General features: G+C 46.0%; 1 protein-coding gene across 3 annotated transcripts in view; it reads right to left on the reverse strand.

Annotated features, from left to right (window-relative positions):
- The window catches only part of LOC133970738 (RNA binding protein fox-1 homolog 2-like), a 41,189-nt gene that overhangs the window by 3,972 nt on the left and 10,315 nt on the right, over positions 1-26,902 (reverse strand). Inside the window, exons 2-11 of one of the 3 annotated variants that reach the window (XM_062407778.1) lie at positions 26,345-26,395; positions 14,581-14,787; positions 13,700-13,873; positions 13,308-13,361; positions 13,012-13,104; positions 4,399-4,486; positions 3,876-3,932; positions 3,517-3,664; positions 2,028-2,070; positions 440-546 (exon numbers count right to left, since the gene is read on the reverse strand). In XM_062407778.1, coding sequence (XP_062263762.1) covers positions 440-546; positions 2,028-2,070; positions 3,517-3,664; positions 3,876-3,932; positions 4,399-4,486; positions 13,012-13,104; positions 13,308-13,361; positions 13,700-13,873; positions 14,581-14,787; positions 26,345-26,395 — 1,022 coding nt within the window. Of the gene's footprint in view, positions 1-439; positions 547-2,027; positions 2,071-2,507; positions 2,551-3,516; positions 3,665-3,875; positions 3,933-4,398; positions 4,487-13,011; positions 13,105-13,307; positions 13,362-13,699; positions 13,874-14,580; positions 14,788-26,344; positions 26,396-26,902 lie in introns of all 3 variants that reach the window. The other 2 variants (XM_062407777.1, XR_009924331.1) reach the window with 2 other exon arrangements.

Raw genomic sequence — 26,902 nt, forward strand, 5'->3', positions numbered from 1 at the left:
GTCCGCACTGAGCCGGTTACATGTGTAAACACTTCTTTGCTTCTCAGGTTCATTTCAAAATAAGACGACAGTTCTCTCTGGTACAAAGTCTAAATAAGTCAATCTACAGTGTGTACATAAAACACAGAGTTTGTCGCTATTATTAATCTAGGTACATTTTACACACTGCATATATAATTATCTTCAATGATGAATTAATTTCCTCATATGTCACTGGAATCTGTGACCAGTGCTTTCTCCCTGTTATCAAAGAACCACTGCAAACTGTTAAATCGATTAAACCTGCAGCCTTTGACTCACCTTTAGATTTTTCTTTAGGATCTCTAGAGAAACTGAATCCACTAACAGTCTGCACCTCAGCGTCTCTGTTGTACAGTGTGTGTCTGTGTGTGTGTGTGTGTGTGTGTGTGTGAGTGTGTGTGTCTGGGGTGAACCTCACCCGTCACTGTAGGCGGTAGCACCGGGGGCTGCTCCAGCTACGGCTGCCGGCTGAGCGTAGCGGTAAGCGGCGGCGGCGGCGGCGGCAGCAGCAGCCGGGTAACCTCCCTAGAGACAAACACACAACAGAGCTCAGACACATGTCTCCGGGGGACAACACACCTGGGCTGAGATGTAGATGACACGTTGCTGTGTGTGTGTGTGTGGGGGGGGGGGTAATATAAAGATGCAATAAACTGACATTTCATACTAATCATATGGAAACATAACATGACTACTGTCAAAAATATGTACATAACTAAACACAACTTAAATGAATTCTGTGGATATTACACATTGTCTACTGTATATTTTAACATATATTTGATTTATTAACCCAGGTCTATTGCAAAAATACCATGTTTACATTATATCATATTTTTAAGAAACAGAATACAGTATATTGCATTTATGTGTGGTGAGAGAAGGAGGTGGTGTGGTGCTGCATGTGAGATTAGGAGAGAGAGAGGGAGAGGGAAAGCTGCAGAGGTGGAGTTAAGATTGTGTTATTATCACTGCAGGTAGGGGGAGGTGGGGGGGTTAGAAACCATGGAAGACAAAATGTCCTCCCGGCTGAGGTCGTAGAGACGCCTCAGGACTTGAGTAATGAAGGGAGAGTGTCAGAGGACACCGAGGGAAGCTGGAGTCTGACGTGTTTATGACATATACAGCAGAATTATTATTTGTGTTATTGTGTTCTTAAAATTCAGGAGGTAGAAAACAGAGAGGAAGATGTAGGGGGGGGGGGGGGGGGGGGGGAGTGTCACACAAACAAACACGCCTACACAGGCCTGTACTGACACTAAAAGTCACCTGCACAACATGCACGCCCCAAATCACCACAACACCACTGCATCTGCACCTGATCAGAACAGAGCACAGCAAAGCACAACAGATCCCCCCCCCATCAGGGGGAGCAAGGCCTTCTGGGTGAGTGGAGAAGGTCTGCATGCAGCAGCTGATCAGCACATGCTACAGTGATCATCCCAGGAGGGGTCAGTGGGGTGGGGGGGGGGGGTGGGGGTTATTCAGGAAGAGACCATGTTCTCCCTTTCAGTTATTAAGGATTTGAGAGCATCTCGCACCCGGGGCCGACACAAACCGGCCCTTTGCTGCAGAATGGTGGCGTCCAATTTTAAGAATTAAGTTTTTTCTTTTCTGATTTATATTTATCAAATGCTGCAGTATTCTGTGTTGGTTGTCAAAATAAGGATGGGTGTCGTATTTCTCCAAAAACAGACAGAAGAGACCAGGCTCTCTTTGAACCCACTGGACAGACCAATGCACACTCAAGAGCCATTTAGTAGTTTGGTAAACAAACAAACAAACAAACAAAGAAAGAAACAAACAAACAAACAAGGCCTTTCCCGAACAATCAGGAACAAAAACACACTTCAGTGAGTTAGTAGAAAGAAAACAAAGAAGTAGTGGTACTTTTGTTTTTAACAACAAAAACACAAGATGTTCCAGATCAGATCAGCAGATGATTTAAAGACCAGAGGAAGCAGTGAAACCAGTCACACTGTGGCTTCGGGTCGAGTTGGGCCTACCTGAGGCAAACTGGGACTAAGGACTGAGTCCTGAAACACTAGTCTATAGAGAGAACAGAAACAACCGGCGTCAACCTGGATACACACACACACACACACTCACACACACACACACACTTCTGTTCATATGGTCGCACACTCCTCACTGATGCACACACTGTTACTCTCTGCCCACAGAGCAGCCTGTGTAGTGGTGAGACCCTCGGTCCCTCACAGTCAGCCTCACTTTTAAATCAACCTGTTCCAACCTGCATGACAATGAACACAACAAACAACACAAACAACAACAAAAACACCTTGTATCAAAAAGGAATCTTTGTGGTGTGTTGGGCTCATTCACCTTTATGCAGGCAGCTCTGTGCAGGGCACATGCAGAATCACCCCCAGAGGAAAAGAAGAAGAGGAGCAGGAGGAGAGAGAGGTGTGGGGGGTGGGGGTGGGGGGGGGAGGGGTGTGTCGCCGGGAGGTGAGTTTACTTACATACAAGTCCGCAGCTCCGTAAAACCCATCCTGATACACCACGCTGAGAGAAGAGGAAACCGGTGGAGAGAGGAGGGGGGTGGGGTGCAAATGGAGTGGTGCACAGTCCCAAAAAAAAGAGAGTGGATGAGGTCACAGCAAAATCAAAATGAAGAGAGCGAGAGAGAGAGAGAGAGAGAGAGAGAGAGAGAGAGAGAGGCAGATTATTTCACACCCATGCAGCATGCAGAGGAAATACAGTTTCCATTCAAGCTCCTGAAAACATTTAACAATGAAGTCGAGGGGACGAGAGATAAAGTTCATCGTCCTGTGACTGAGATCATAAAGTGCTTTTTATTCCCCCCCGCTCCCAGAACATCGAGGTAGCGGATCGTTATCGTAATGGCATGATGTCTGAGAGGAGCAGTTCTCCGCGGAGCAGATCTGGAGAGGGTATTTCCGACAGCCCCAGCCCCCCACCCAATTTCACCTTGTTTACCTTCGATTTCAGAGTCGTTGTGAATACCGCGGCAGTCCTAACCCCACTAGCCAATCATCACAGCACTGACATGCACAGTTCAAGAAGTGAAGGCACAGGAAAAACACACATCACTGTAAATGTGAATAATTTGTCTCAAATCTGTGAGCAGGGCGACTGAGTGCGGTTTGCGTGTGTTTATGCAAATCTGCCGAGGGTGGGTATCTGTGTGTTTATTCAAATGATCCCTTGAATGGTTGCAATCCCATCAGTGTGTCACACTCGACTGAATAGCTTGTGAACTGACTGACAATGTGCCAGCTGGACCGCGGCAGAGCCCGGTGTGAGTAATGTTTGAGCAGGAGAGGTGTGTGAGCACAGCTGTATTCACCACAGACCTGGTCAAACAGATTTAGAAAAATGCATTCATGAGGTGTTCCCTCTGCGGATTCACCAGGCAGTGAACACGACCACTGACTTTAACTGGTTCCTCTCCACTGGGTTTTTCGGTACCAGTGTGTAAAGTCAGCTGTTGACTCTTGCTCTTCTTACCCAGGGTAGGCAGGGAGGGCCTGCTGAGGCACAGCGGCCCGTACGGTGCTGTAGACGGGTCGACCCCGGCCCCTGAGGTGGGCCCCGCGGAACGCTGCCGCCGCTGTGGTGGCTGCCGCTGCTGCTTGAGAGTAGGGGAACCCGGGGACTGGAGGAGGAGGAGGAGGAGGAGGAGGAAGATAAAAAGGGTAAGCAAGAAGGTGGAGGATAGGAGAGGGAGGTGGAGTGACAGGGAAGGAATTAGAAAAGAACGATGAATTCATTAATATGATAAAAGATTGGAACGTGACTCAAATGTAAAATGGGTTATAGAGGCAGTTGTAAGTGGGGGGGGGGGACAGAAGAGGAGGGGCTCTTACCTGCGTACAGCTCGGGTGCGTACATGGCGCTCACCATTGGACTCAGTTTCCACCCCGCTGACAGTCACATAGAGAGGGGGGGGGGAGAGAATGAATAAGGGAGCATGGGCGCATATACTCCTCAACATGCAACACAGTGTTTTAAATACAAACACATTTAGTACATTACAATAAAACATTTATTCATCTCTACTCTTGATATTCATGGTTCACAAGATTATTCCTATTTAATTGCCCTTTAATTTAAATCAGGCTAGCTGTGTAACCGGCCCTTTAAATGGAAGATTATTATTGAGCATTCAACATCAACCCCCCCCCGCCCATGCACACTGTTGTGTAGAGTCTGGAACCAGCTGTGAGCGGAATTTCAAAGTCAGCTGACATCACGGCTGGTAGCTGGTAGCAAAAATAATGAGCCTAAAAGAAGATGCAGGAGTTTGGCTGACGGCCCCTGCCCCCCCCGTGCTGAATTATTAGTGGGGACGCGGTGCATCGTTAGTGTGTGTGTCAGTGTGGTCGTTACCGTAAGGCAGTGTGCTGAGAGCCTCTCCGTTAGGGTACGGGCTGACCATCTTCTTGTTTGTCATCACCCTGGCGGTGGCGTTATTCACCTGGGGACGGAGGAGCAGACGGTCAAACACACACACACAACTTCACAGCAGAGGAAAGTCAAGCAGCACATAAACTCCATGTTCACTAGATAACAAGGCCGAGGCTGGTAAATAGTGATTTACAGCTGTGATGTGCTGGGTTTTATTTATATATATCTTGATATTGTGTTTTCATTTATTCCTACTGGTTTATTAGAGGAGAACGCTGGTGGTGTTTTTTTATGTTATGGTCCAATTTCTTCATAACTTAACCGACTCCCTTTCATTAAGCTTTCAACTTGATGGTGTAAAAGCTGATTTTAAAGTTAAAGCTGACCAATAACGTGGATGTGACGAGGAACCGGCATGTTCTTGGTTTCAATGTGGATGACAACACATCTGTGTCTGTGTGTGTTTTTTAATGCTACATGTCCATTTGTGTAAATGTTATAGTGGACGGAGGCTGTTAAGGGGATTATTTTTTATTCATCATGCAATTAAAAACTAATTGCCCAGTAGAGATTTGGTGGATCACAGTGGAGCTGCCAGGAGCGATGTGGTTATGATGCTGCAGGGACCTGCACATTAATGTGTTGGAGGCACAGCAAAGCAAACTTAGCTGTTCTTTTCTTTTTTGCCATGTGCAGGTGAAAGATTTCATGTGTGTGTGTGTATTCCGTTCACGCTGACTGACATTTCCGACTAATGCTGAGGCCCCTTCATTTCAAGATGGCTGCTAATCTCCTTTCTGAGCTTCAAAGGCTCAAACTCGCGGCGCCTCGATCTATCCTCATCTTCCTTTGATGGGCTTTACGAGAAGGAGGCTGTAGCTCAGACCGTCCGAGTGAGCTGGTGCAGCTCCACATCCGACTGTGTGACAAGCTAAAGATTATTGACCTTTTTGCAAGATGAGGGGAGGGAGGGTGTGTGCGTCTGTGTGTGTGTGTGCATACCCACAGCAGCACCCTCATTCAGAAGAGCATTAGACTCTCGACTGCCACACGCATCGCCTCATGTTCTTAATCTGCCGAGCTTCATTCAGATGGAAATGAGGTTTGCCTAATTTTTCCATCATTGCAAATGACGAGGTCAGCGGCAAACGATTCACTTAGCCTGGCGAGCTGTCGGATACGACATCCGGGCGGAGACATTTCAAAAACGTGGATCGAGATAACGATCAAATTAACGTCCAAAGATTTTCTTTGTGTCCCACAGATTAATTGTGTTGACTTGAAACAAGTGATGACAGTGAAGAGCCGGGTTCCCCCACTGACGGGATTGAGTTAAGCATCTCTATCATATCTTAGATGACACTGGGCAATCAGCTGTGTCTGGACAGTGCTTGTACCTGTGTTCGTGTGATGCACATTAAATGAAATTAGGTGAATGGTTGACAGTAACACATGCAAATCAGGAGAGTATATGGAAGGCCAATCTCAAAGGGTTAATAATTAATAAAACATTCAGCCTCTCATCCCATTTTTGCCCTCCCAGTCCAGAACAATAAACCTGGACAAAATCAAGTCACATTTCCATATGAAACCAAACTCGTGGGGTTTACATACCTAAAAAAAAGAAATATTCAAAAATAAATACAAGGGAGAGGGAGAGAAAGAGGGGGTGCAAAAACATTTGTTTGACAAAATTAATAATCATATAACACTGAGATTACACGCAGCCAAATATGGGCGAATAACATGACCAAGAGTGAGTAACAAATCAAAAAAGAGTAAATAAAAAAATCAGCCAATCAGCAAGCGTTGGATGCAGCATAGAGACCAATCAAAAAAAACAATCGCAGAACTCCCACATACAAACATGTACGAGACGGAGATGGGACGGGGACGTTAAGAGGACGGGATGCAGGTGAGAGGGAAAGAGACAGAGCCAGTCCGTATATACATGAAAACAAGAGGGATGTCGAGATGGAGTGAAGAGACAGAGGAAACAGGGAGAGAGAGAGAGTTCACATGAGCAACACAAAAAAAAAATAACCAAGAACAATTACTGTTTAAAAAACACAACACATATATATACCAAGGTGCATCATTCAAATAAAGCAATTAGATTTGGGGACCATTCTCCTGAAAATATCATTATATGTGGTGGGTTGAGAAACAGAGCACCAAAGGATGGAGGGAATAGAGAGAGAGAGAGAGAGATGGGGATAGAGAGAGAGGGAGAGAGACCATGTGAGAGTGAGAGCGTGAGAGAGAGAGCAATCCTCATTCCCAAAAAAGGAGAGAAATTAAATAAACATGAGTCACTTTGCCAGGCATTAGAACTGTGTGTCACAAACTGAGACCAGTACACTGCGACTACCACTACGACTACACAGACAATCCACTACGAGGAAAACAAACCAAAAGAGAGAGAGAAACAAAATGGCAGCGTCATAGAGACCCAAAGGGACACTGGGAGGTAAACCCCATCATCGGTTTAGAGATGCATATGGTGACACGACGACACAGAGGCCGTGTCCACGCCCGCTCCCTCTTTCACGTCTCCCGGTTTAACAGACCCTGAGCAGGGAGCAGTGCTTTGAGACGATTGTCATTAATCATGTTTATTACCCCCTGTCAGCGGTTGAGCCGCGCAACAGTCATTTGTCCAACAGCAATGCATTGTGGGATTGTTAACATGAGGCACGACACATGCAAACAGGCACTTATCATTTTTCGTTTTGATGGAGTTTTAAACGGGGGACTGATCTGGGACCAGGTCTGACTGATTTGATACGTGAGCAGCAAGTTGCACCAGCGGCTCATAAAAGTTTAAACTTCCTGTTCTGGACCTGAGTTTTTTTTTTACACGTCACTGAATTAAAAAACAAACTGATACTTTCCTGTGGACGAGGCATCCTAAATATTTACATCCACTTTCAAGTGGAAGTGATGCAGCAGCTAAGTGCAGCTAACGGGCCAAAATAAGCAAGTTTAGAAGAATGGTAATTGACTTAATTACTAAATACCTCAAATAACAATATTATGGCAATAACATTCTGATTTATTTAGTAAATGATAGTTTCTAAACTATAATATTATGTCAAACACTGAAACACATTTTTCCACGTACACAAGCACAAATAAAAGAGTTAACAAAATGCTTACGCTTCTAATTCTGCCTCCTTTGGAATTCAGCCTGACTTCCTGTTTATATTAGTGACCAATTTATACGTTTCTAGCTTCTTTACAAGCCAAGAAGTGTTCAAAGTTCAACAGTAGATAACTAGTTTAAAACTAGTTCCCAAGAAGTTAGGAAGAACTTTATATTCTCACGTAGCAATGGATTTATGAATAGCTGGTGCAACTCAATCCACATCTTCATCAACATGGCTCCTAAACATCTTTCCTGTTATTAGACACAGTTCTCGTCTGTTTTTCAAATGCACTTTGAATCCAGTTGGCTAACCTTTGACAAAGTGCGAGGCTCAAAGCAGGCGGGTCAGTGAAGTGAAGAGATTCAGAACCAGAGCAGCGTTATCTGCCCTGCAGCTCGGGGGGGAGAGGGGGGGCATTCACTCAAAGCAATCGTAGGCAGCAAAGCTTCGTGTCATTTCTGTTGATTTTAATTCATTAGGAGGAGGAAACTTCATACATGGAGTCCAACGGGGAATTAATCAGATGTCTTGTGGATAGAAGCCGTGTGATTGCACAGAGGAGGGTGATTACATTCGTTCATTCCCGGTGAGGTGTTAATGTCGTGTGTGGGGGGGAGGGGGGGGAGGGGCATGTGGCTAAATGACCCAACGTGTTGAGAGACGCTGTGCCCGTCTGTCTGTGTGTGCCTGCACTACTGGGAATTACACAATGCCCAGAGTTTCCCAGGGCGTTACACTGGGCCGGTTACATTTGGTTAATATAGGAATGCAAAGGCTAATATTGTAGATTGTGCATGGTACTGTATCAAAAGGCCCGTTTCAGGGGTGGGGGGGGGTTGGGGGGGGTTGGGAAGGGGGATCAGTTCAGTGATAGATGTTTGAACACAACTTACCGTTGCCGTAGAAACAGCGAGTGGCTACCGTGGAGACTGACAACAACACACAGAAGTCGTCAGGGAAACAGAAAAAATATAATAAATAAACAAATAATCCGAGTAACAAATTAAACCTGAATGCCCCCCCCCCCCCCCCGCCCGCCCGTCATGTGAAATAAAAAAATTGAGAGCAGCAGTGTCACAGCTCAGAACAGAGTTTAGGAGAAAGAAGAGGGAGGAGGAGGAGGAGGAGGAGGAGGAGGAGGAGGAAGATGCTCTGAGCATCAGCACAACAATCAGAACAGTGACAGGATTTGGTGCTCTACAGAAACAGAAGACATGGTACAGGAGAATGGAGATATGGGGCCACCTTGGCTTTAAACCCCCCAAAAACTAGTCTAGTGAGTCCAATGAGGGACTGAGAAACACCTCCCAGGATGTGGAGGAGGAGCAGAAACAAATCCCCACCAGCCTCCATCACAAGAGCAGAATGGAAGAAGTTGATTCGATGCTGTCAAGGTCTGTATTTAGGTTAGATGTTGCAAGACTCATTCTTATGTGGTGGAGTTAGGCCACAAGAGAAGTATGTGTGTTTGAAGAAATGTCTGTGGCTAGAGAGAGAGAGGCTCTAATTTCTACCAGTCACCACAAAAAGAGTCAAACCATGAAAACAAGACAGAAAACTGAAAAACAGATGAACAGAGGTGGAGACTAGGTACGGCAGACAGAAGATGGCAAAAAGAATGTTATAGTTAGAAGAAGCAGTCATAGACAAAGTGACAGAGACAAACACGACTGGCGATGTGAGAATGAAGGGATGAGAAAGAGAAAGAACGGAGCCAAGAACACAAAAAGACGGCAGAAGGGTTCGGAAAGGGCAAAGTACAAACTCTCTTTCCCCCTTTCTTACAAACCTTATCTACGTTTCACTCCTGTACAAAGCAAACACACACACACACACACGGACACTCGCACGTGTCATTCATTGATTCGTCTTTTCCGGAGCCATATCATGCAGTAACAGATGTTCTGACAGCGACAAAACAAAAAGAGGACTGGTCAAATCCAAAGCAAACTGGGGGAGGGCGGGGGAGGTTGGAGGGGCTCATCTGTGAAACTGGGACACAATGCACTGGTAATCCTTCGCTTCAGGCCGTCGCCAGTTCGACAACAAGCTTTTATCGATTTCCAGCTCTCACACTGCGATGACACAGCTGCAGTGAACCAGTCGACATGTTTCTGAATGTTTATGGAAACGGGGCCAGAATGAGTTGAAGCCAGTTGTGTCCCATGGACCAGTGTATGGCAGCAGCATCGATGGGTGAGAGTGTGCATGGTCGGGCATGCAGAACCACATCCACAACTTTCTCCTCATCCTCTTCACCACAGATGATGACACTCTTTATATAATATACCCCCCCCGCATGCAGAGCTGCACCACTTTTACAGGCCGACAACTTTATTTCTATTCGCCGCTATTCTTGTGTTGTGTTGTCTGACTAAAACTCTGCGCTGCGGATGAGGAAAAGGAAGAGGAGGAGGAAGAGCTGTCACTTCCCGTAAATCTCCGGCCACAAGAGGTCAACCACGGACACACAACTTTGGCGCAGCAGTGAGTGAAGGGGTGCGTAGGAGGTTCTGCATGGTCTCGGCCTGCGTGCCTTCTCCTCTGCGGTTGTGTGAGCACAGTGTGTTACATCGTCCTTCCACAGCGTTGTTTGCAACGTGGACAAATCAAGAAGACAAACGAAGTGAAGCAGCGGATTCTTTTGCACGACAGCGATTATTCCGATTGTGTGTAAATATAAATCCTGAGTTCACCCCTCTCCCTGTATATTAAACTCCATCTTGACAGTCTGCCACTCCCAGATATGGAACAGTTCAACTAGATATCATTTAGCCAACGTACACCTTACTCTTTTACATCTTTGCTTTTTGGACCTTCAGACTGTCACCTGTCGCCTGGAAAAAAAGAGATGTTGTTTTGTGTGATCACAGTAAAAATCGAGGATGTTAGATCAAGGTTAACAGCTGCTCCACTGGAGACCATGCAGAGACCTGTTAACACTTCCTGTGCAGCCAGTAATTGCGGCAAAAGAAGGAAAACGTGTGCACGTATGCGACTACACTTTTTGTGACTATATGTTTTTTCTATCCTTAGCTTTGTCGGGTGTCCTCCAGTCAAAGTGAGGCGTGTGTGACACATGTTAGGGCCTGTGGCAGACAAGACGTTATGGGTGAGGACATGGAGCGTACACACAATCACAGTGACAGCCAGGGTGGAGATGCATTGAGGTGTAAATGTAGGTGATGCACACTGACTCCTATATATAGGCCTATAGGACGCTATATATAGAATTAATAGTGATGGGGTGGGTCACAGAGAAGCAGGTAGAGACAAAGTGAACTGTAGTTGAGCCACTTACATGGATACATTGGAAGCGCACAGGAAACTGACTTCTTCAAAGCGCAGAGTTTTATTCCAGACAAAGAGAAGTACAGTGTAACTTTAAACACAACAATTATCTTTCTGTTTCACATGGACTACACATGCACACTATGGCCGGCTAAGCTACTGACAGAACTACTGACTACTCCCATTGGCATGCACCAAGAACAAGAAATGTCAGCACTCGAGGTTGAGAACAGCAAACGTTGATTAAAACTAAGGATTCAGCTTTCAGCGTTTGGTCAATGAGGCACTCCGGTGCAGCTGATTCCATGCCGACTGAACCAGTCCCATCACCAAAACTAAATCGACTACAGAGCCGTACAGAATGAACATGCAAGAAAAAAAACATCCAGCCGTCTGCAGAGCTGCCTCAGCGAGGACGCAGACTTCCACGCTCAAATACCAGTCATGCACACTTAGGCTTCGACAACTAAACCCATGCCAGTGGAAAGCAGTGAACTCACACACAATAAACACAATATTTATGTATAACAATGGTATACAATAGGCCTATATTTCAGAGTTTCTGAATTGCTCCGGTTGTCTTTGCTTCATCTCTGAAAACATAGTTCAACAAACTCTGAAATGATACGACCAATTAGAGCCAGAGTTACTGCTGCAACGTCTGCAAGGAGGGAGAACTGCCAGGGAGCATCACCTCAAATAGAAATGTCCGGCCCTTTCTCCTCGCTTGGAAGAATGTATAAACACAAATCCACCGTTTGTCCTGCCCCAGCCTTTTGTCTCTTCAAGCCCATGCACCATAAACAGACAGAGAGAGAAACACACTCCACGGACTCCTGCTGCTGGCCCACCATGCAGCCGCCACGTGAGCTGCTACAGCCCAACACCACTACTGGAGTACAACAGAGTGCATGCAGAGTGACGACTGAACACACAGACTGCTCGCCCATCGAGAAAAAGTGACTGACTTCATGCAGAACTTGGGAAGAAACACAGAATCAAGATTAAAGCAATGTCAGGGACGACACAGGTTGTTGACTGATGCAGGGTTTTATTATTGGCTCCATCAGTATCCATTCAGCTTGCTGATTGACTGAGGGGGGAGGTGGTGGTGGAGGGAGTATGTTGTACCAGTGGATGCAGGTGGCGGTCTTTCATTCTCCACCACACTGCAGCAGAACTCAAGAGTACAGAACTCAAAAAAGGGGGTCCAGCCAGCCTCATCCATCATGCAAGAACCCACACACACCCCCACACACACACACAGCACGAGGAGATCACCACAGTAAGCCCATGCAGAGATCCCGGCTTACAGTGGCGAGCATTAGGAGATCCGAAACAAACGACTGGCTGATTGAAAACCCAGATGAAATTATCAAAAACTCAGCACATGCTCATGTCACATATTGAAAATAATACAGAATCATATCAAAATAAAAGACCTGGACACACAGGGACTCGACACACATGAAGAGAAGTGAACAGATCTTTGTCAAGAACCCAGACTTTCATAAAGTGAACATGCGTCAGTGTGATTCCCGGCATGCTGCTGTTGCACCAGGAGCCATAAGCTTGTCACAACCACTTAGCCACAACACCGGGGGAGAGGGGAACACAGAAGGATTTCTACACTAGGGAAGGAAACAAAACAAAAAAAAGAGCATCTGACGGCAATCTGCCATGCATCATCCTTTCACTGCGTTCCTCTTGTGCCCCCCCGGTGCAAAATACACAAACATCATTCCAATTGTTGCAGAAGAGGTTTTTTTTAAATCAGTGTGGCTATAAGTTGCGAATCAGTGGAAAACAAAAAAGCTGAAGAGGCAACAGCGTAATGTGGAAACAAAAAAAAGAAATGCTGCAGAGGAGAAATACCCAGCATGCCTTGTATAGTGTTCTTGCACCCCCAATCATTCTCACCACAACAATAACAAAACAAAAAAAGGAGGAAACAAATCTTTTTAAAATTCAAAAAACACATTGCAGAGGACCAGGGAGTGGGATTACCAGTGGGCTGCATCAGAGCATGTCACTAAAGGGAGGATGGGAGCTAGCTAGCAGTGAGTGCTCAAGCAGAATTTACGATGGGAGTACAGACAGAAGACAGTAGAGAGAGAGAGAGAGACAGAGGGAGAGAGAGAGGGGGGAAAATTACCTCAATCTTACGACCTTCCACCAACGTGCCGTGGAGCTTTCCCCGGGCGTTCTCTGCGTCTGCGCTGGTCTCAAACGTCACAAAGCCAAAGCCCTGTGGTGCAGAGCGGAGGTTAGAGGGAAGCCACAGAGAGCACTGCAGATCTGAGCACGAGGGCTCCATTGTGAGGACGTGTAACGATGACTGAAGCTGCACAATTAGTAGTGGGCCATCACAGAGTCGGGGGGGGGCATGCACGGCAGGAAGACTTATCAACAGTCCACAGTCGTTTCAGGAGAGGGTGTCTTTGATCTTACCTTTGAACCCCTCTCATTGAAAATGATCTCCACATCCAGAATCTTCCCGTATTGCTGCAAGGAAATTGGGTGGAAAAAATAAATTAGTCAAGATGTAATATCAAAATGTAATCTTTGATTTGTTAGAGGTTTGGTTCAGATCTGGATTTACTGCAGAGTCAGACGCTTTGTGTAACTTACAGTTAGTTTGCACTAGGGGTCACTGTTATACAAAAAGACAACTTCCTCCACTGTGTGTTTCTGCCAGGCCTATGTCGCCCAGCTCTGAGTTGGACACTTATACTAACACACTGACACACATAGGGACCCACTGCTTACTCTCTGGTCTGTCTCTGCACCCCCCACCCGCCTAGAGGCAGCCCCTCAGCCCCACAACCTTCTCAACTTCTTACCCCAAACATCTGCCTGAGATCTGGGTCCCGGAAGCGGAAGGGGATGTTTGAGACGTGGAGGCGCTTGGGGGTCCCTTTGGCCTCCGAGGGGTCGTCGATGGAGCCGCCCGCTCCGGTGCTGCCTGAACCACACTGCACCCCCGCCTCGCCCAGTGACTCCTCATCTCCTTTTACCTGTGGGGGGGAAGAGAGACGAGAGAACGTGACGAGGAAGTTCAAAAGAAGTTGTTTTTATGTTATGATCTTTATTTTAAGTTCTTTATAATATCTATTAATTTTTTATTCATTATGATCTGATGTTTCACTAATTATGGCAATTTATCCCTGTGGTTGTGTGTATTTTCACATTAAGCGCTCAGTGTATTTATCTTTTCTTTGGTACAACCCTGTGCCACACCTCTTATTTATGTAATCTTAATGGAAACACACTGAGTTGATGGGTGCAGAAAAACATCATCTTCATCATGAGCAAGAAATAAAACACAACCTCAGCTGCATCCTAAATGATAACAATAAGACTCTGCAGCCATGTTAGTGACACTGCTATAATGATTAAGTTATATAATATATCGTTGAAAATTACTATGTTAATAGAATCACTTGAATGCATCACCACAGTAAAACTACTTTTATTATCTTGGAGAGTGTTGGATTAGTATTTATCCTCCGGGTTATTCGATATAGCTGAGATATTTAATATTGTAACAACACATTAAATTTGATAAAATTGCAGATTATAATTTATTTTTCACAACTTCAAAATATAGAGGGGAGGATGTTTCTTTTCCCAACAAATACTGTATGTCTTTGATTATCATAAAAAATAATCCCATTGAGATTCCACTGAACTACTGGTTGAAGCTGAGTGGATCTAGACTTACGCTGTTGCTGCTGTTGATGATGGCTGCAGTGGCTGCTCCATCAACACCCACCCCCACCTCTGCTGTTCCTGGGCCCCCAGCGCCAAACATGGCCCCCGGAACAAACTCCGTCCCCGGGAGCCCGTTCTGAGGTGGGGGTGGAGGGGGGAATGCTGCGAAGGGTGGGGCCACCAGACCCTCCTGTCCTCCTGTCGAATCCTGAGAGCCCTGCGGGAGCGGGGAGGTGGGGGGAGGGGAGAGGAGAAGGAGACGATTTAACATATGTACCCGGTGAGGCTCTTTGCAGTGGCTGCTGCTGCGTCCCCATGAAGGCACAATGAGGGGGTGCAAATCCAGCCTATTAAATTTCACTCTCTCTCTCTCACTCCGTTCCCTGCATGCGATGTCCCCCCCCCTCCCCCCATCCCCTCCCTCCACCTCCATATCTCTGACAGGCATGTGTTTTCAGTCAGCCGACCATGAAATATTTACAGAAAACACATCTATTATTAAGACTCAGAAAATTTGATACACAGTTGGAGACACAACGATGCTTATGTAATGGTTGGCCATACAGAAAGTTAGATATATGAACCATGACGCGTTAACTGTGACACGTTTACAGCTACTGGTGAACTGTGGGAACACTGGTTTCCTGAATTTCTGGCTGTGTTTTAGAGGTCATCTATAATTCAGATTAACTGTGTATCAGCTGGGACTTCATTGCCTCGGGTGCTTTTTTTCCTCTCTGCCGTTTCAACTATATGAGCAGCAGGATTATCTACAGATTCTTTATGGCTGTGCAGCTGCTGCAGTGAATTATTATACGTGTGTGTGTGTGTAGGTGTGTGTGCGGTGACTCTGCAGACAGTGTTCAACAAAAATCCCTTTATGGCAAAGTCACAGAGTGAAAGAAAATGAGAGGATGGATAAAGACGGAGTGAGAAAAGGGGATAAAAAGGCCGGTGGCTTTGGAGTCAGGGCTCCTTCTTCCACACGAGGCCGGACAGGATTACACGGAGCATCCGACACCGTTAACCACTGGTCTGGTCTGTGCGGTGGTCTGGATGTAGACTGGGTCACGCCTAGAGACACACAGTCTCCAGAAAGCCTTTTTTAATTAGCCAGAGCAACTAAGATGCCGCACAGCAAACAGGCTCTTTCCCCTCTTTCCTTCTCTAATCCTTTAGCCTGATTGCTCATTGTTCATCCGCAGTGACTGTCTCACTGGCTGAAAAACAGCCAGCTGATGCTAAAAAGGCCTGTCTGCAAGACAGACAGCTTCTGGGGCCTGGGCCCAACAGACAGAGAGAGAAGGCTGGATGGAAAAATCTGGGGAACTTGTTCACTGCCACGCTCACAGTGGTATGGCTAATTGTGTGTCTGGAAAGAACGTGTGCAAACTGATTGTGTTACTGCGTCCGCTACGGTCTCTGTCGCCTCTGATTAAAGAGGAACCATCAGAAACCTTTTAGAAGATATAAGAATTCAACGGTTAGGCTTGGGTCTACTTTACCTAGGTTAAATCCTAGAGCCTAAATGTACTTGTTAGGACATGCAGGTATGTAAACATGCAGTAGCCTGCACTCAGCCACACAAGGGTGTGTCCTGTAGTCTAATGACAGCCTAAAGCAAAGTCACACAAATAACAAATGAAGAGAATTACAGCTTCTGATCGTGCAGAGTGGGAATCAGGCCTAACTGCGTTTTAACAGGATGTTTTCAGTGAGAAAAGTAAAAGCTGCCGGGCGGTGCCGGGGTTCTCCTGCAGCCGAGATATTTCATTAACAAGGATTTCTTTTTAGGAACGCATCATGTTTTTTCTTACAGACACGGCTTCAGGGCAGAAGCTGCGTCATGGTTTATAAAAGCAACAACATTGTTTTTCCTGCTACGCCATGTTTCTAGCTGAATAAAGCCTGAAGGATATCATTCCACAACGCTCTCACATGAGTAGACCAGTAAAAATAGGAACATTTTAAGGTTTTTACAATTGTTAAGAATCCTATTTCGGCAGCGATTGTGCGTTGTTGCATCATTCGGGGGTTTGCCGTGCCAGCGGATGTGCAACGCATGCTATCGATGGACTAATAAATGGAGAGAAGGATGAGAGCTGTCAGTGGATTAGGATCAGAGCGGAAAACAGAGCAACCTTAAGTCCAGGCATGCATTCCTGACCCGTTGACTAAGGAGCAGCACTTCCCTACATGGCTGCATCATATATTCAAAGGGAGAGAGGGAGATAGGAAAAAAGAAATAATGGAAAAAAGTAAAGGGGGGGGGGGGGTTAACAGGAGGGGGAAGGGGATTATGGGAAATAATGACAGCCCCCTTTTTTCTTTTTTACAGTGTCTGGTCTCGAAGCAAACTTTCCAGACTAAAATTTGACAGTGAGAGATAAGATTTGAAAACTGGCTTCACTGCAAATTAAAACGATATATCAAAACATATCAGATGAGATTTGTTTTTCCTTTTCCCCTCCCCTCTTCAATCTGATATCACAAACTTCAGAAAGGGAACCATCTGGAGTGGGGCCCATTCAACCGAAGCCGTTTCACTCTCACTCCGTGCACACAGCAGTTGTGTTACCTGAGACACCATATGTTTTTCCATACACGGGGAAACGATGAAGGGGGTGGGGGGCGGGGGGGCTTTTCACGGCAAAAGCCTTTCGAGTGTGCACCGCCTGTGTCTGTCTGCTCACTTCATACCTCTAACCACCGAGCTGGAGCCGAAGCTCAGCCTGAGCGGCCGGGTGGTGATGCTCCTGGAGCTCATCAATCGTGCAAAATCATTCCTATTGAAGCTATTTAGCCAAAGACGCCTGATTGAGGACAGAAAGGCTCTTTTCTTCAGATTTCCCTGTGGTTGGAGGAGTAAGTATGTCTCTCTTGGTGCCCCCCCCGCCCCCTCTGTCTTCCCCCTTCTTCATCGCCTGCCACGCTTGATGGAAGCCAGAGGGAGTTTTTTTTTTTGTCTCATAAACCCGACAACACCCGCCCCTCCAGTCACTCAAGGCTTTTACTGCACTGGTGTCCATCAACATCTCAGGTTACAGCCCATCTCCTTATACGGCCGCCCGTTTGCAGGAGCTTCTGTCTCTCCTTCCTGAGCGAGAGCCAATCAGATCACAAACACACACAGGTTGCACAAAGTTCCCTTCAGAGGTGAATCTATAGTCGACTGGAACCGATCCAGAGGACACATGGATTTTTGTTTGCCAAGAAAAATAATCAGGGAACTTTTAGCCGAGGGCCGTAAAGAGAGAAACTCGTGGCACAGACATGGTCAACGTTTTGCCGACGTGGTGATGTCCGTCACTGTCAGCAGCTTCGTGCCCGGGCTGAGATCCCCGACATGCAACGGGTCTCAATTTTGACAGTTCCGATCATCGTCGACATCAGGATCATTATCATAATCACACTGACAGGCTTCTCTCCAACACTCTCGCTAACCTCAGGCAGAGGCAGAGGTTTTTTAATAAATCAAAAACCCTTTGAAAGATTTAGATTCTTCTTCTTGTTGTTGACAAAGTACAACAGACCAAAACATCCAGACACTGATCTTTGCAAATGAAATTAGAACAGCACTAAAAGGTCCTTTAAATTCAATCAAGTTAAACCGCATGGAACACACTCATAAATACCAGGCCTCACTAATGTGCCTAATTCCAGCCCCCCCGATCCATGAAAATGTGAATGTCAATACTGCAATATTAAAGAAAGCCTAAAAAACAACAACCAACAAAGAAATGAACAGGAATAAAAACTTTCTTGTCAAAGGTAACAAACAAACAATAACAAAACAACAGAACCACTTCAGAGTCTGTTGTTGTCTCAATGGATTTAGTCGACAACCAAAAACAATAAGGGTGAATACACCTAATACATTTTCCGAGACGTATTCTAATCGACAGAAAAAAATCTATTTAGTTCATCAAATATAAATTATGTCAAGTAAAGGTAACAAACTTCTGATGGTTCATGCTTCTGAAATGTGAGGATTTGATAATTTTCCTGGTGATAAATGAAAGTGACCCGAGTGTATTTGGGTTATTTGGTTAGGAAACACCTCAGGCTTGTAAAGTCATTATTCACCATTTCTTAAAAGAAAAAATGTACTTGATGTTAATGACAAGTGAAGCCGGGAAGAAATTAATTCAGGCCAATTTAAAATAAAACATAAAACTTAAATAAATCCAAAGTAAAACAGAAATGCAATTAAATTTGACAGCAGGAAAATGGTTTCCTTTATAATTATGCTTAATTCAGTCACCTTATAGTATATTTGAGTGAGGTTGAGTACAGGAGCGGATGAGAAGCTCTTAGAGAACCAGTATCGCAGGTTAAGACAAGAAACCTCAAATAAAACATGTTGACGTCTCTTTTACGTTTCTGCTAAATGAGGAGAAAAGCAGAAGTCATTTCAAACCCAACTAACCTCTCTCTGGAATCCAGTCTGTCTTTTGTGCATAGGTAGAAGACAGGTGCATCTCTACCACGTTCAAACCTCACTGGTTTACAGAGGATGTTGCAGTAGAATGAGCTTTTCAACCTAAACCACCAACAATCCATAAAACCAACCGTGATGGATCAATGAAAATCTGTTTTTATAAAAGCCCGAGCTGACTCTAAATGCCTGGAATGTTTACTAAAACCTTGCATCGATAATTCTGAGCCGATGCAGGGAGACGGGCTATTTGCATACTGCCGTCGTATCCTCTGCAGATCGAGTCCAACTGTAAAAACCCGGCGGTGCTGACGTACTGCTGCAGTGTGAGCCGGGGTAGTATGTGCACAGGGCTGTTTATCATGCAGGAGTAGGTAACCCAGGAGATGCTGCATACATTTAGGGCTCTACTGCACCACATCTGTGCTTTGCTTGCAATATGCCTCCTGTGTGTGTGTGTGCGTATGTGTATGTATGTGGCCTCTGTGTTGAGATAACACACAGTGTGTTTTCACACCTTGATCGGCTGCACGCAGCCTCAGGCAGCGGCAGTTAGAGCAGCATTAGTGCGAGGACAATATCATGGTGGCTACATGGGCAGTGTGAGAACAGTTGACCCCGAGGTAGAGAAATATCACACAGTGCATTACGCCACCAATAGAAAGAACTCTGAACACGGGTTGAGGGTTTAATCCGTGGTAAGAGGCGTTCGGGTCGTGTCAGTATTATTTGTCACTTTCTAATGTGGGAGCCGCTACACACACACACACACACAGACATTCCACAGCACAACTATAATGCATTAAACTAAAAATCTGTTGCTGTTGGTTTTTCCTGGCGTTTTCCTGCTGTCTTCTTCTAGGGGCTCACTTGGACATGTTAGGGGACATATCGCGAGGGGACAAGCAGGAAAAGGTCCGCAGCAACTGACTCGGACATTTCCTTTCTCACATGTAGGCTGCTTCCGGAAACTGAAAGCAGCACTGACACACAGGTAGTCCGTCTGTCATTTCCACTGCGCAAAATCCAAAGAGAGGTTACCTCACCGGCGCAGATCCACAAACACACGTACACAAAAGGACTCTGATGCTAACTACAGTCCTATGGAGATAATATGGGGGGGGGTTGATGCAATACCTCTGGACACCTTCATACACAAACCAAGAGAAACACGAAATGTGCTCACCTATTTCCCCACAACCAGTTAAACTGACGCACCTTTGGTTTGAACTGTGAAATATAAAATATATAACATGTGCAAAATTTTATAAAGTCATATTCTGCACTAAGGAACAGCAGAGAATCAAATAGACGTGTTTTTAGATGGCATGTCAGCAGACCCATGCCCAGCAGCCATGTCCGACCCGACTGTGACACTGTCCACGCTGTCACAAGATCCCGTCCGGGCCGGAGCCTTTCAAGTGTAATCACAGTTTTGGATGTTTTTACCAGAAAAAATGTTGCCAAGTAATTTGCAGATTAAACTGATTCGTTTCTCTGAATATGATAAAACTTCAAGGCTTTGGAATGTGGCCTTAAAAGAAATATGTAATCTTTTAGAGATATTGCATAACTTTAGATAATATTTTTTCTGGAAAATGCTGAAAGACTGAGAATTACATTTTTTCCTCTTTATTTCAATATAGATTTTGCGTCCAAACTTGCAAAACTGGAAGGGTCGTCATAAGTACGTTTAGAAATAAAGCTTATTCAATGAGGCTAAAGGTATTTAGTGCCAATTTGTTGCATTCAAGTTATCCAGTGTGAAACATCCTCTTAAAAAGGTGACTGGGAACCAATGCTGTTGAGAAAACAACAGGAACAAATGTTGTGGTGTGGAATGTCTTGAGTTTATGTACTTAGATACTCTCCACCACTGGATGTGTTAACCACAACAAGAGAATCGCACCATTAACCTCACACAGGACGTGTGAGTGGTGGTTGGTCACCTTTAAAGTGAAATCCCACATGGAACCAAGCCCCCACACCCTCGTAGCTATTACCACCATCCTCCATTTGGCACCAGTCTCTTTGAAGAGCAGTAATGTGTTTAGCTTGGCGATGCACTAACACGCTGGGGGAGGAGAACAGAGGAGGAAACAAACAGATAGAGGGTGGGGGGGGGGGTGGGGGGGGGGTATCAGCTTTTAAGTTGTCCAGTATAGAAACAGGAATCGAGTTAGAAATGGTAGAAACACATGAATAAATTGGTTTCAAAGAGAAAAGGCTTTGAACCAAATTTAGCTACTAGCTACATTCCATTTGAAGTAGGTGGGCCGAGGAACAGAAACATCAAAACACGGAAAAAACACTTAAGTATATTTGGTAAAATAAGAATATCGGATGTTTTTACTCCTTTAAAAAACGTATATTGGCATTGGTCCAAAAAGTCCAGTATCAAACTGCAGAGGAAATGGAGAGAGTGAAAGCTCATGTAGGAAAAACGGATATTCGATTAAGATTCAAACGCTCGAGGGTCAATCTGATTGAGCATAAATGCATCTGAATGGGTGAAGAGCAATTTGTACAGTAACTAAAGAGGAACTGCAGAACTGTTATAGTTTCATAGCCTCAACCATAATGTCCATGTACTCCACGATAAACACTGCAGAGTCTCCAGTGGGTGGGTTACCACAGAATAGGCCGGTTCCTGTATTCATTATTTTTATTAACAAATAAGTATGTCTCAGTTTGTGGCGCCAGAAAGTGGGGTGGGGGTTGTAAAGGACTACTGTCTTTTGTATGTGTGTGTGTGTGTGTGTGTGTGTGTGTGTGTGTGTGTGTGTGTGTGTGTGTGCGCGCGTGCGTGTGTGTGTGTGTGTGAAGAAACAACTGTGCCTTGGCACCTGTCTCTGTCAATCTGGGGACAGATGAGGTCTAAACTGCATCGACAGCTTGGATGACAACATTGAATCGCTTGACAAAATCTCAGCCTCCACCCTCCATGCACATGACGTGACAACAAGACACACGCCTACATACATGGCAGATATAACATGACACTGTGCACTGTGTGCAGTCAGCATAGCAAAAGCATGTAGTACCCTGTGCATGCCTGTCAACGCCAGCAGTGCAAGCTGCGGCTGCTGCCACATGTTTGCATGCTTGCACCTCCCTGCCACCTCCCCCACCCCTCTAGGCCCAGAGGAACCGAAGACCAGAGAGCAGGACATGCTAGAACAGAGCCAGTGAACAGCTCTCATCCTCGGGCTGTCTCTCAGCTAAAATGGCACAGACACGCCCACCATATGCTAAGTGCAGCCTAGCACACAACATCCACTACATTCTGGTTTTAGTAACAATCATAATGAAACCGCGCTGTCACCTCCACTGCAAAATGTTGCATATTTGCAGTTTGGTAAGACGCCGCTAAAGCCATGGTTTCTCTACCAAAAGAATGTGAGATTCTTGTGCACAAAGAGTTAATAAGTGAAAGGAGCAGAGCTGCAGGGACAAGCCCTGCTGTTAGCCCGACGCCCGGCCAACTATCTGAAAAAGGCCTCACCTGGGCCAAGACACTGCAAACCATAACAGGCCTAACCATGAACAGCACAACGATTTTTAACTGAGCCAAATGGAAAAAAAGAAAAATCATTAACGATCTCTGGTTTGTCTGGTTCTGGTCCTGCAGTTCTCAACGTGTGCACAAAGTAGTTTATGGAAAGAAGCTGAACTTACCGGCAGCATTGCTGGGTAGTAAAGCCCCATCATGGTCTGATCTAGAGGAACAACTGGTGACCAGCTCTCCACTATTCTCCTGTTCTCCCCTTCTCCTTGTGTCTCTATTTCTCCTCCAGTTCCTCCTCTCCAGTGTCTGCGCTCTAGGACCATGAGCCGACGATGGTTTGAGTCCACGTCCGTGTCTCACACATTCAAATTCTCCCTCGTTCACTCCCTCTTCCTCCTCCCTCTCTTCGCCGGTGTCCCTTCTTGCACTTCTCCAGCACACAACCCTCTCTCCCTGTCACTCTCTGCCTCCCTTTTCTTCGTCTCCCCGGTCCTGCTGCTCTGACCCCCCCTCCCCCCCAGGGCCTTTACGTCTCTCTCCTCCTGACAGCCTGAGTCTCTACTCTCCTCTCTCTCTCTCTTCTTCTTCTACTTCTTCTTCTCTGCTCTGCGTCTGTCATTCACATACTCGCGCTACACGTCCCGGTGCTCCCCCTGCCTCCTCTTGTTCCCGCCCCTCTTTTAAAACTTTCCCTCCCTCTCAGCCTCAGTCCCTCCTATTCATCAAAGCATCCATCCTTCCATGAAGCCATCTAACCCTGTGTCTGGATGGAGTCAGAAAGCTGCTGTAGCCGTCTCCTCAAACCCCTGGAGAGAGAAAAGGGAACAGGCAGGGATAAGATGCTGTCTTCCATCCACGAGCTGACTGCCTCAAAGTAAAGAGCACGAGCGCGACCCCCACTGCATTGCAGCTTTTTTTGATGAGTTATTTATTGCGTGGCAGCCTGTCAGCTCCAAAGAACAGTGGTAGGCAGGCCAGTCGGGAGACAGCTCGGTAGCTAGCTGCGTGGGGTAGGCTCCAAGATCAGCCTCTCTCTGCTGCAGCTGCCTTCATCACCCAGGTGGACGTCTCACAAAGCGGAGGGAGCTCCTGCTACTGATCCAGTATCTAAACCCCAACCTCAACATGAATCTGTATCGTGCTGCAGTGCGCCTTTTCCTTCTGGCTCGGGCTCAGTTCCCTCACTTCCCACCACTGTATTGTTAGGAGGCGCTTAATTTGCAGAGATGAGAGTGCAGTTCCTTGCACTGCATTTTCATATGGGAGGGACTGAACTCTGCGGAAAAAAAGCCCTGATGCCAAGCTTTCAGACATCTGCTGAGTCTGGCTAGAAGTAGGTCCAGAGGGATGGAGGGGGGGTGGGGGTTGCAGCGTAAGTGATTGGAAGAGGTAGGGGGAAAGGGAGGGGGCAAACGAGGGGAGCTGGGCTGGAGAGGGGGGGCGAGGGGCAGAGGGACAGTGGATGGGAGCGAGAGATAACGGGATAGGGAGATAAGTGGATAAAGGTTTGGGTGAAAAGAGGAGCCAGGGATGACAGGATTAGGGCTGTAAGTGAGGAGGATGAGAGGATGAATAGGGGATGATCTAAGGATTAGGCACACTGACTGAACACAGAGATAAACACACAAACACACACGCTCTGAATGTACACACAGATGCTGTGATCATATTCATGCGGCGGCTGCACCTTGGCTGACATCCACACATCCACACATACATGGACTCAAACAAAAGGCTCTACCCCTCCCACACTCATCAGCTACAGCAAACAAAGTACTGCTTCTTCAAACACACCATCGACAGATCATCAATAGTTCAACATTAACTATTCCACATATTAATCCACATCCAGCACGGTCAGGAGAACTGCAGTTTCTAATGAGAAGGTTAGGACTTGATTTATTGCTAGAATGCTTAGGTGTGCAGTCTCCATGGCAGATTTATTTGTGTGTGTGTGTGTTTGAGTGTGTGTGTGCGCATGTTGTTAGCCCTGATCAATGCAGCAAAAGACTAACATGCATGGCCCCAAAGGTTTAAATGGCCTTGCACACCCTCACACCGAATACACACATGAACTCACACATGCGCACAGACACGCACACTGCAGTAGCCCTCATGAGTCTGACTGTGAGACCTACCGGCAGTTCTAACATGCATACATAACGTAAGACGGGGGGGGGGGGGGGGGGGGGCTAATGTACTGCAGCAATGAACAAGCCAATCTGGCTAAGCTAAGCTTGGTTAGCTCCATTTGCATGATAACCAGCAGCTAGTGCGCTCCAGACTCCCAATATGTGAGCTCGAGGGCAGAATACATGAACAGGGACGACTCTTAAATCATTTATAAAAACAAAGTCAGCAGTTGACTCTGAGTTTAAAAGATGAAAAGGAGGATTTACTGCAGATCACAAGTGTTCCCCGCCCAGATGTTTGTCTTACGAGCAGGTAAACCCAGGCAGGCCAGGGCCAGGACAGAAAATATTAGTCTGCTCTAACCGAGCCGCGGACTATTGTATGATATTGTGCCCTGCAGGCAAGCCATCTTAAATAACTCTCTTCCATTTCTGTCTCATCGCTGCCCCACTTCTCTGCCTCATGATCTCATCCCTCACTTGCTTTACGTCTATAGTGCATCTTTATTTTTGTTGTTAGCGCAAAACAGGCATGAACTAAATACACGGAAGAAAGAGAGAGAAATTTGAATCTACATAAAATCAACTCTAAACTGTCAACCACCTCCTCACACTCGCAGAAAGATGTATTCACAAGAAAGGAGACACTGCAGGTTACAGCAGGAGTACAAAAGTAAGGAGTACAAAAAAGGATGAATACAAGAGAGGAGGGGGGTGATGCCTGTGAGAATATCACATAAATAATAAGGGGAGGGAGGCAGGGGGGCAAGCGGACTCACAGACCAACACTCCCCTCCTGTGGCACTGGCAGAGAGCTGCACATCCCAAACACTGGAAATGCACGCACACATACACACACACACACAAAGACAAAAGGTGCACGCTACAGAGGCCTTTCTCCCAAACACACTCAAATGAGGTTTGCATATTCACTAACACACACACACACACACACACACACAAGCACAGAGCTGGTTTGAGCCGCTCTATGTGCCCTGCTGCTTGGAGGTAGATAAGAAAATAGTTGGCTACGCTGCACACGTCAGGAACTCATTACTGAGAGCAATATGCACGGAGAGCCACGCAGAACTAGAACGACACTGAGAGAATGACAGAGGCATGAAAGGGAGAGAGAAAAGTGTGAGAGGATCAAATGGTTGTGAGACGGCGCTGCACATGGAGCGTGCAGAGCTTGGTTTTAAAGACGCTGCTGCATAATTCCTCTCCGGGTCAAGCCTTCAGGAGACATCTCCTCAGTCACTACCAGGTTTTATCAATTCTTCTAATGGCCATCATTTATAAGCTGCCACGGGCTGCAGCAGGAGGAACTTCATAATTGTCTCGATAAGGAAGTGTCAGTGCAGCAGAACCCAATAGAACTGGGTGATAAACACACTGGGCTCACCTGGCTGAGGAGCTTCAAAGGGCTGGTGTATGAGATGAAACTAAACTGTATGAGGAAAGGTATCTCACTTTTATTCTTAAACTGAGAGGGAGCAGAGTGCAGCAATGCTAGTTTCAGTGGATGCCTCCTTTTGACTGAGCACCATTAGATCCAATAAACTTGACATGTTGTCTCAGAGCTTTGAAGCTTCTTCAAAGGCGATTGTGTGGCTGCAAACTAGTGCAGATTGTGTTTTACATTATTTTTAATTTATTGTTACAGGGGTTTTGCGAGCGGACGCTAATCTCTTACCTGAGTGAGAGGTGGGTATCCATGGAAACCAGGGTTTAAAGGCTCATTGTTCTGCAAAAGAGAAGAAGAGAGAAAAGAGAAGAGTAAGTGGGCGGGCCTTTGAAAAACGAGTGCACGAATCAGAGAGCACTCAGAAACTTTTTTGTACATTCGAGGTGAAATGCGCTCTCAGACGAAAAACCTCAACCAGAAACACAAATCAAAGTGGATAAGTCTGCATGACTGGATTTTTTTTTTTTTACGGCTACTCAAAGTATTTTAACGGCTTGAGAGTCGTACAAACATTAGCAGGCGGTTGTTTCTCCAACGCCCACGATTAAAGAAAGAATAATAATAATGGTCAGTCGGCATGAGAGCAAAGTTCAAACAAGGACACAAGACAACAAATTAAGTTAACAGTTGATGGGAGGATGTCTGGACTGGTGAAGTGCAGCTTACCATGCTCTCACATCCAGCTAACTAATCAAAGCCCACGAGCGGTGTCATCCCCCCCCCCGTGCCCCTCATTGACCCTGCCCCAGAAACCAGTGTTGTGGTTAATTGTGCCGTAATTACTTT

This window comes from Platichthys flesus, chromosome 16, assembly GCF_949316205.1.
Source record: "Platichthys flesus chromosome 16, fPlaFle2.1, whole genome shotgun sequence".
Lineage (NCBI taxonomy): Eukaryota > Metazoa > Chordata > Actinopteri > Pleuronectiformes > Pleuronectidae > Platichthys > Platichthys flesus.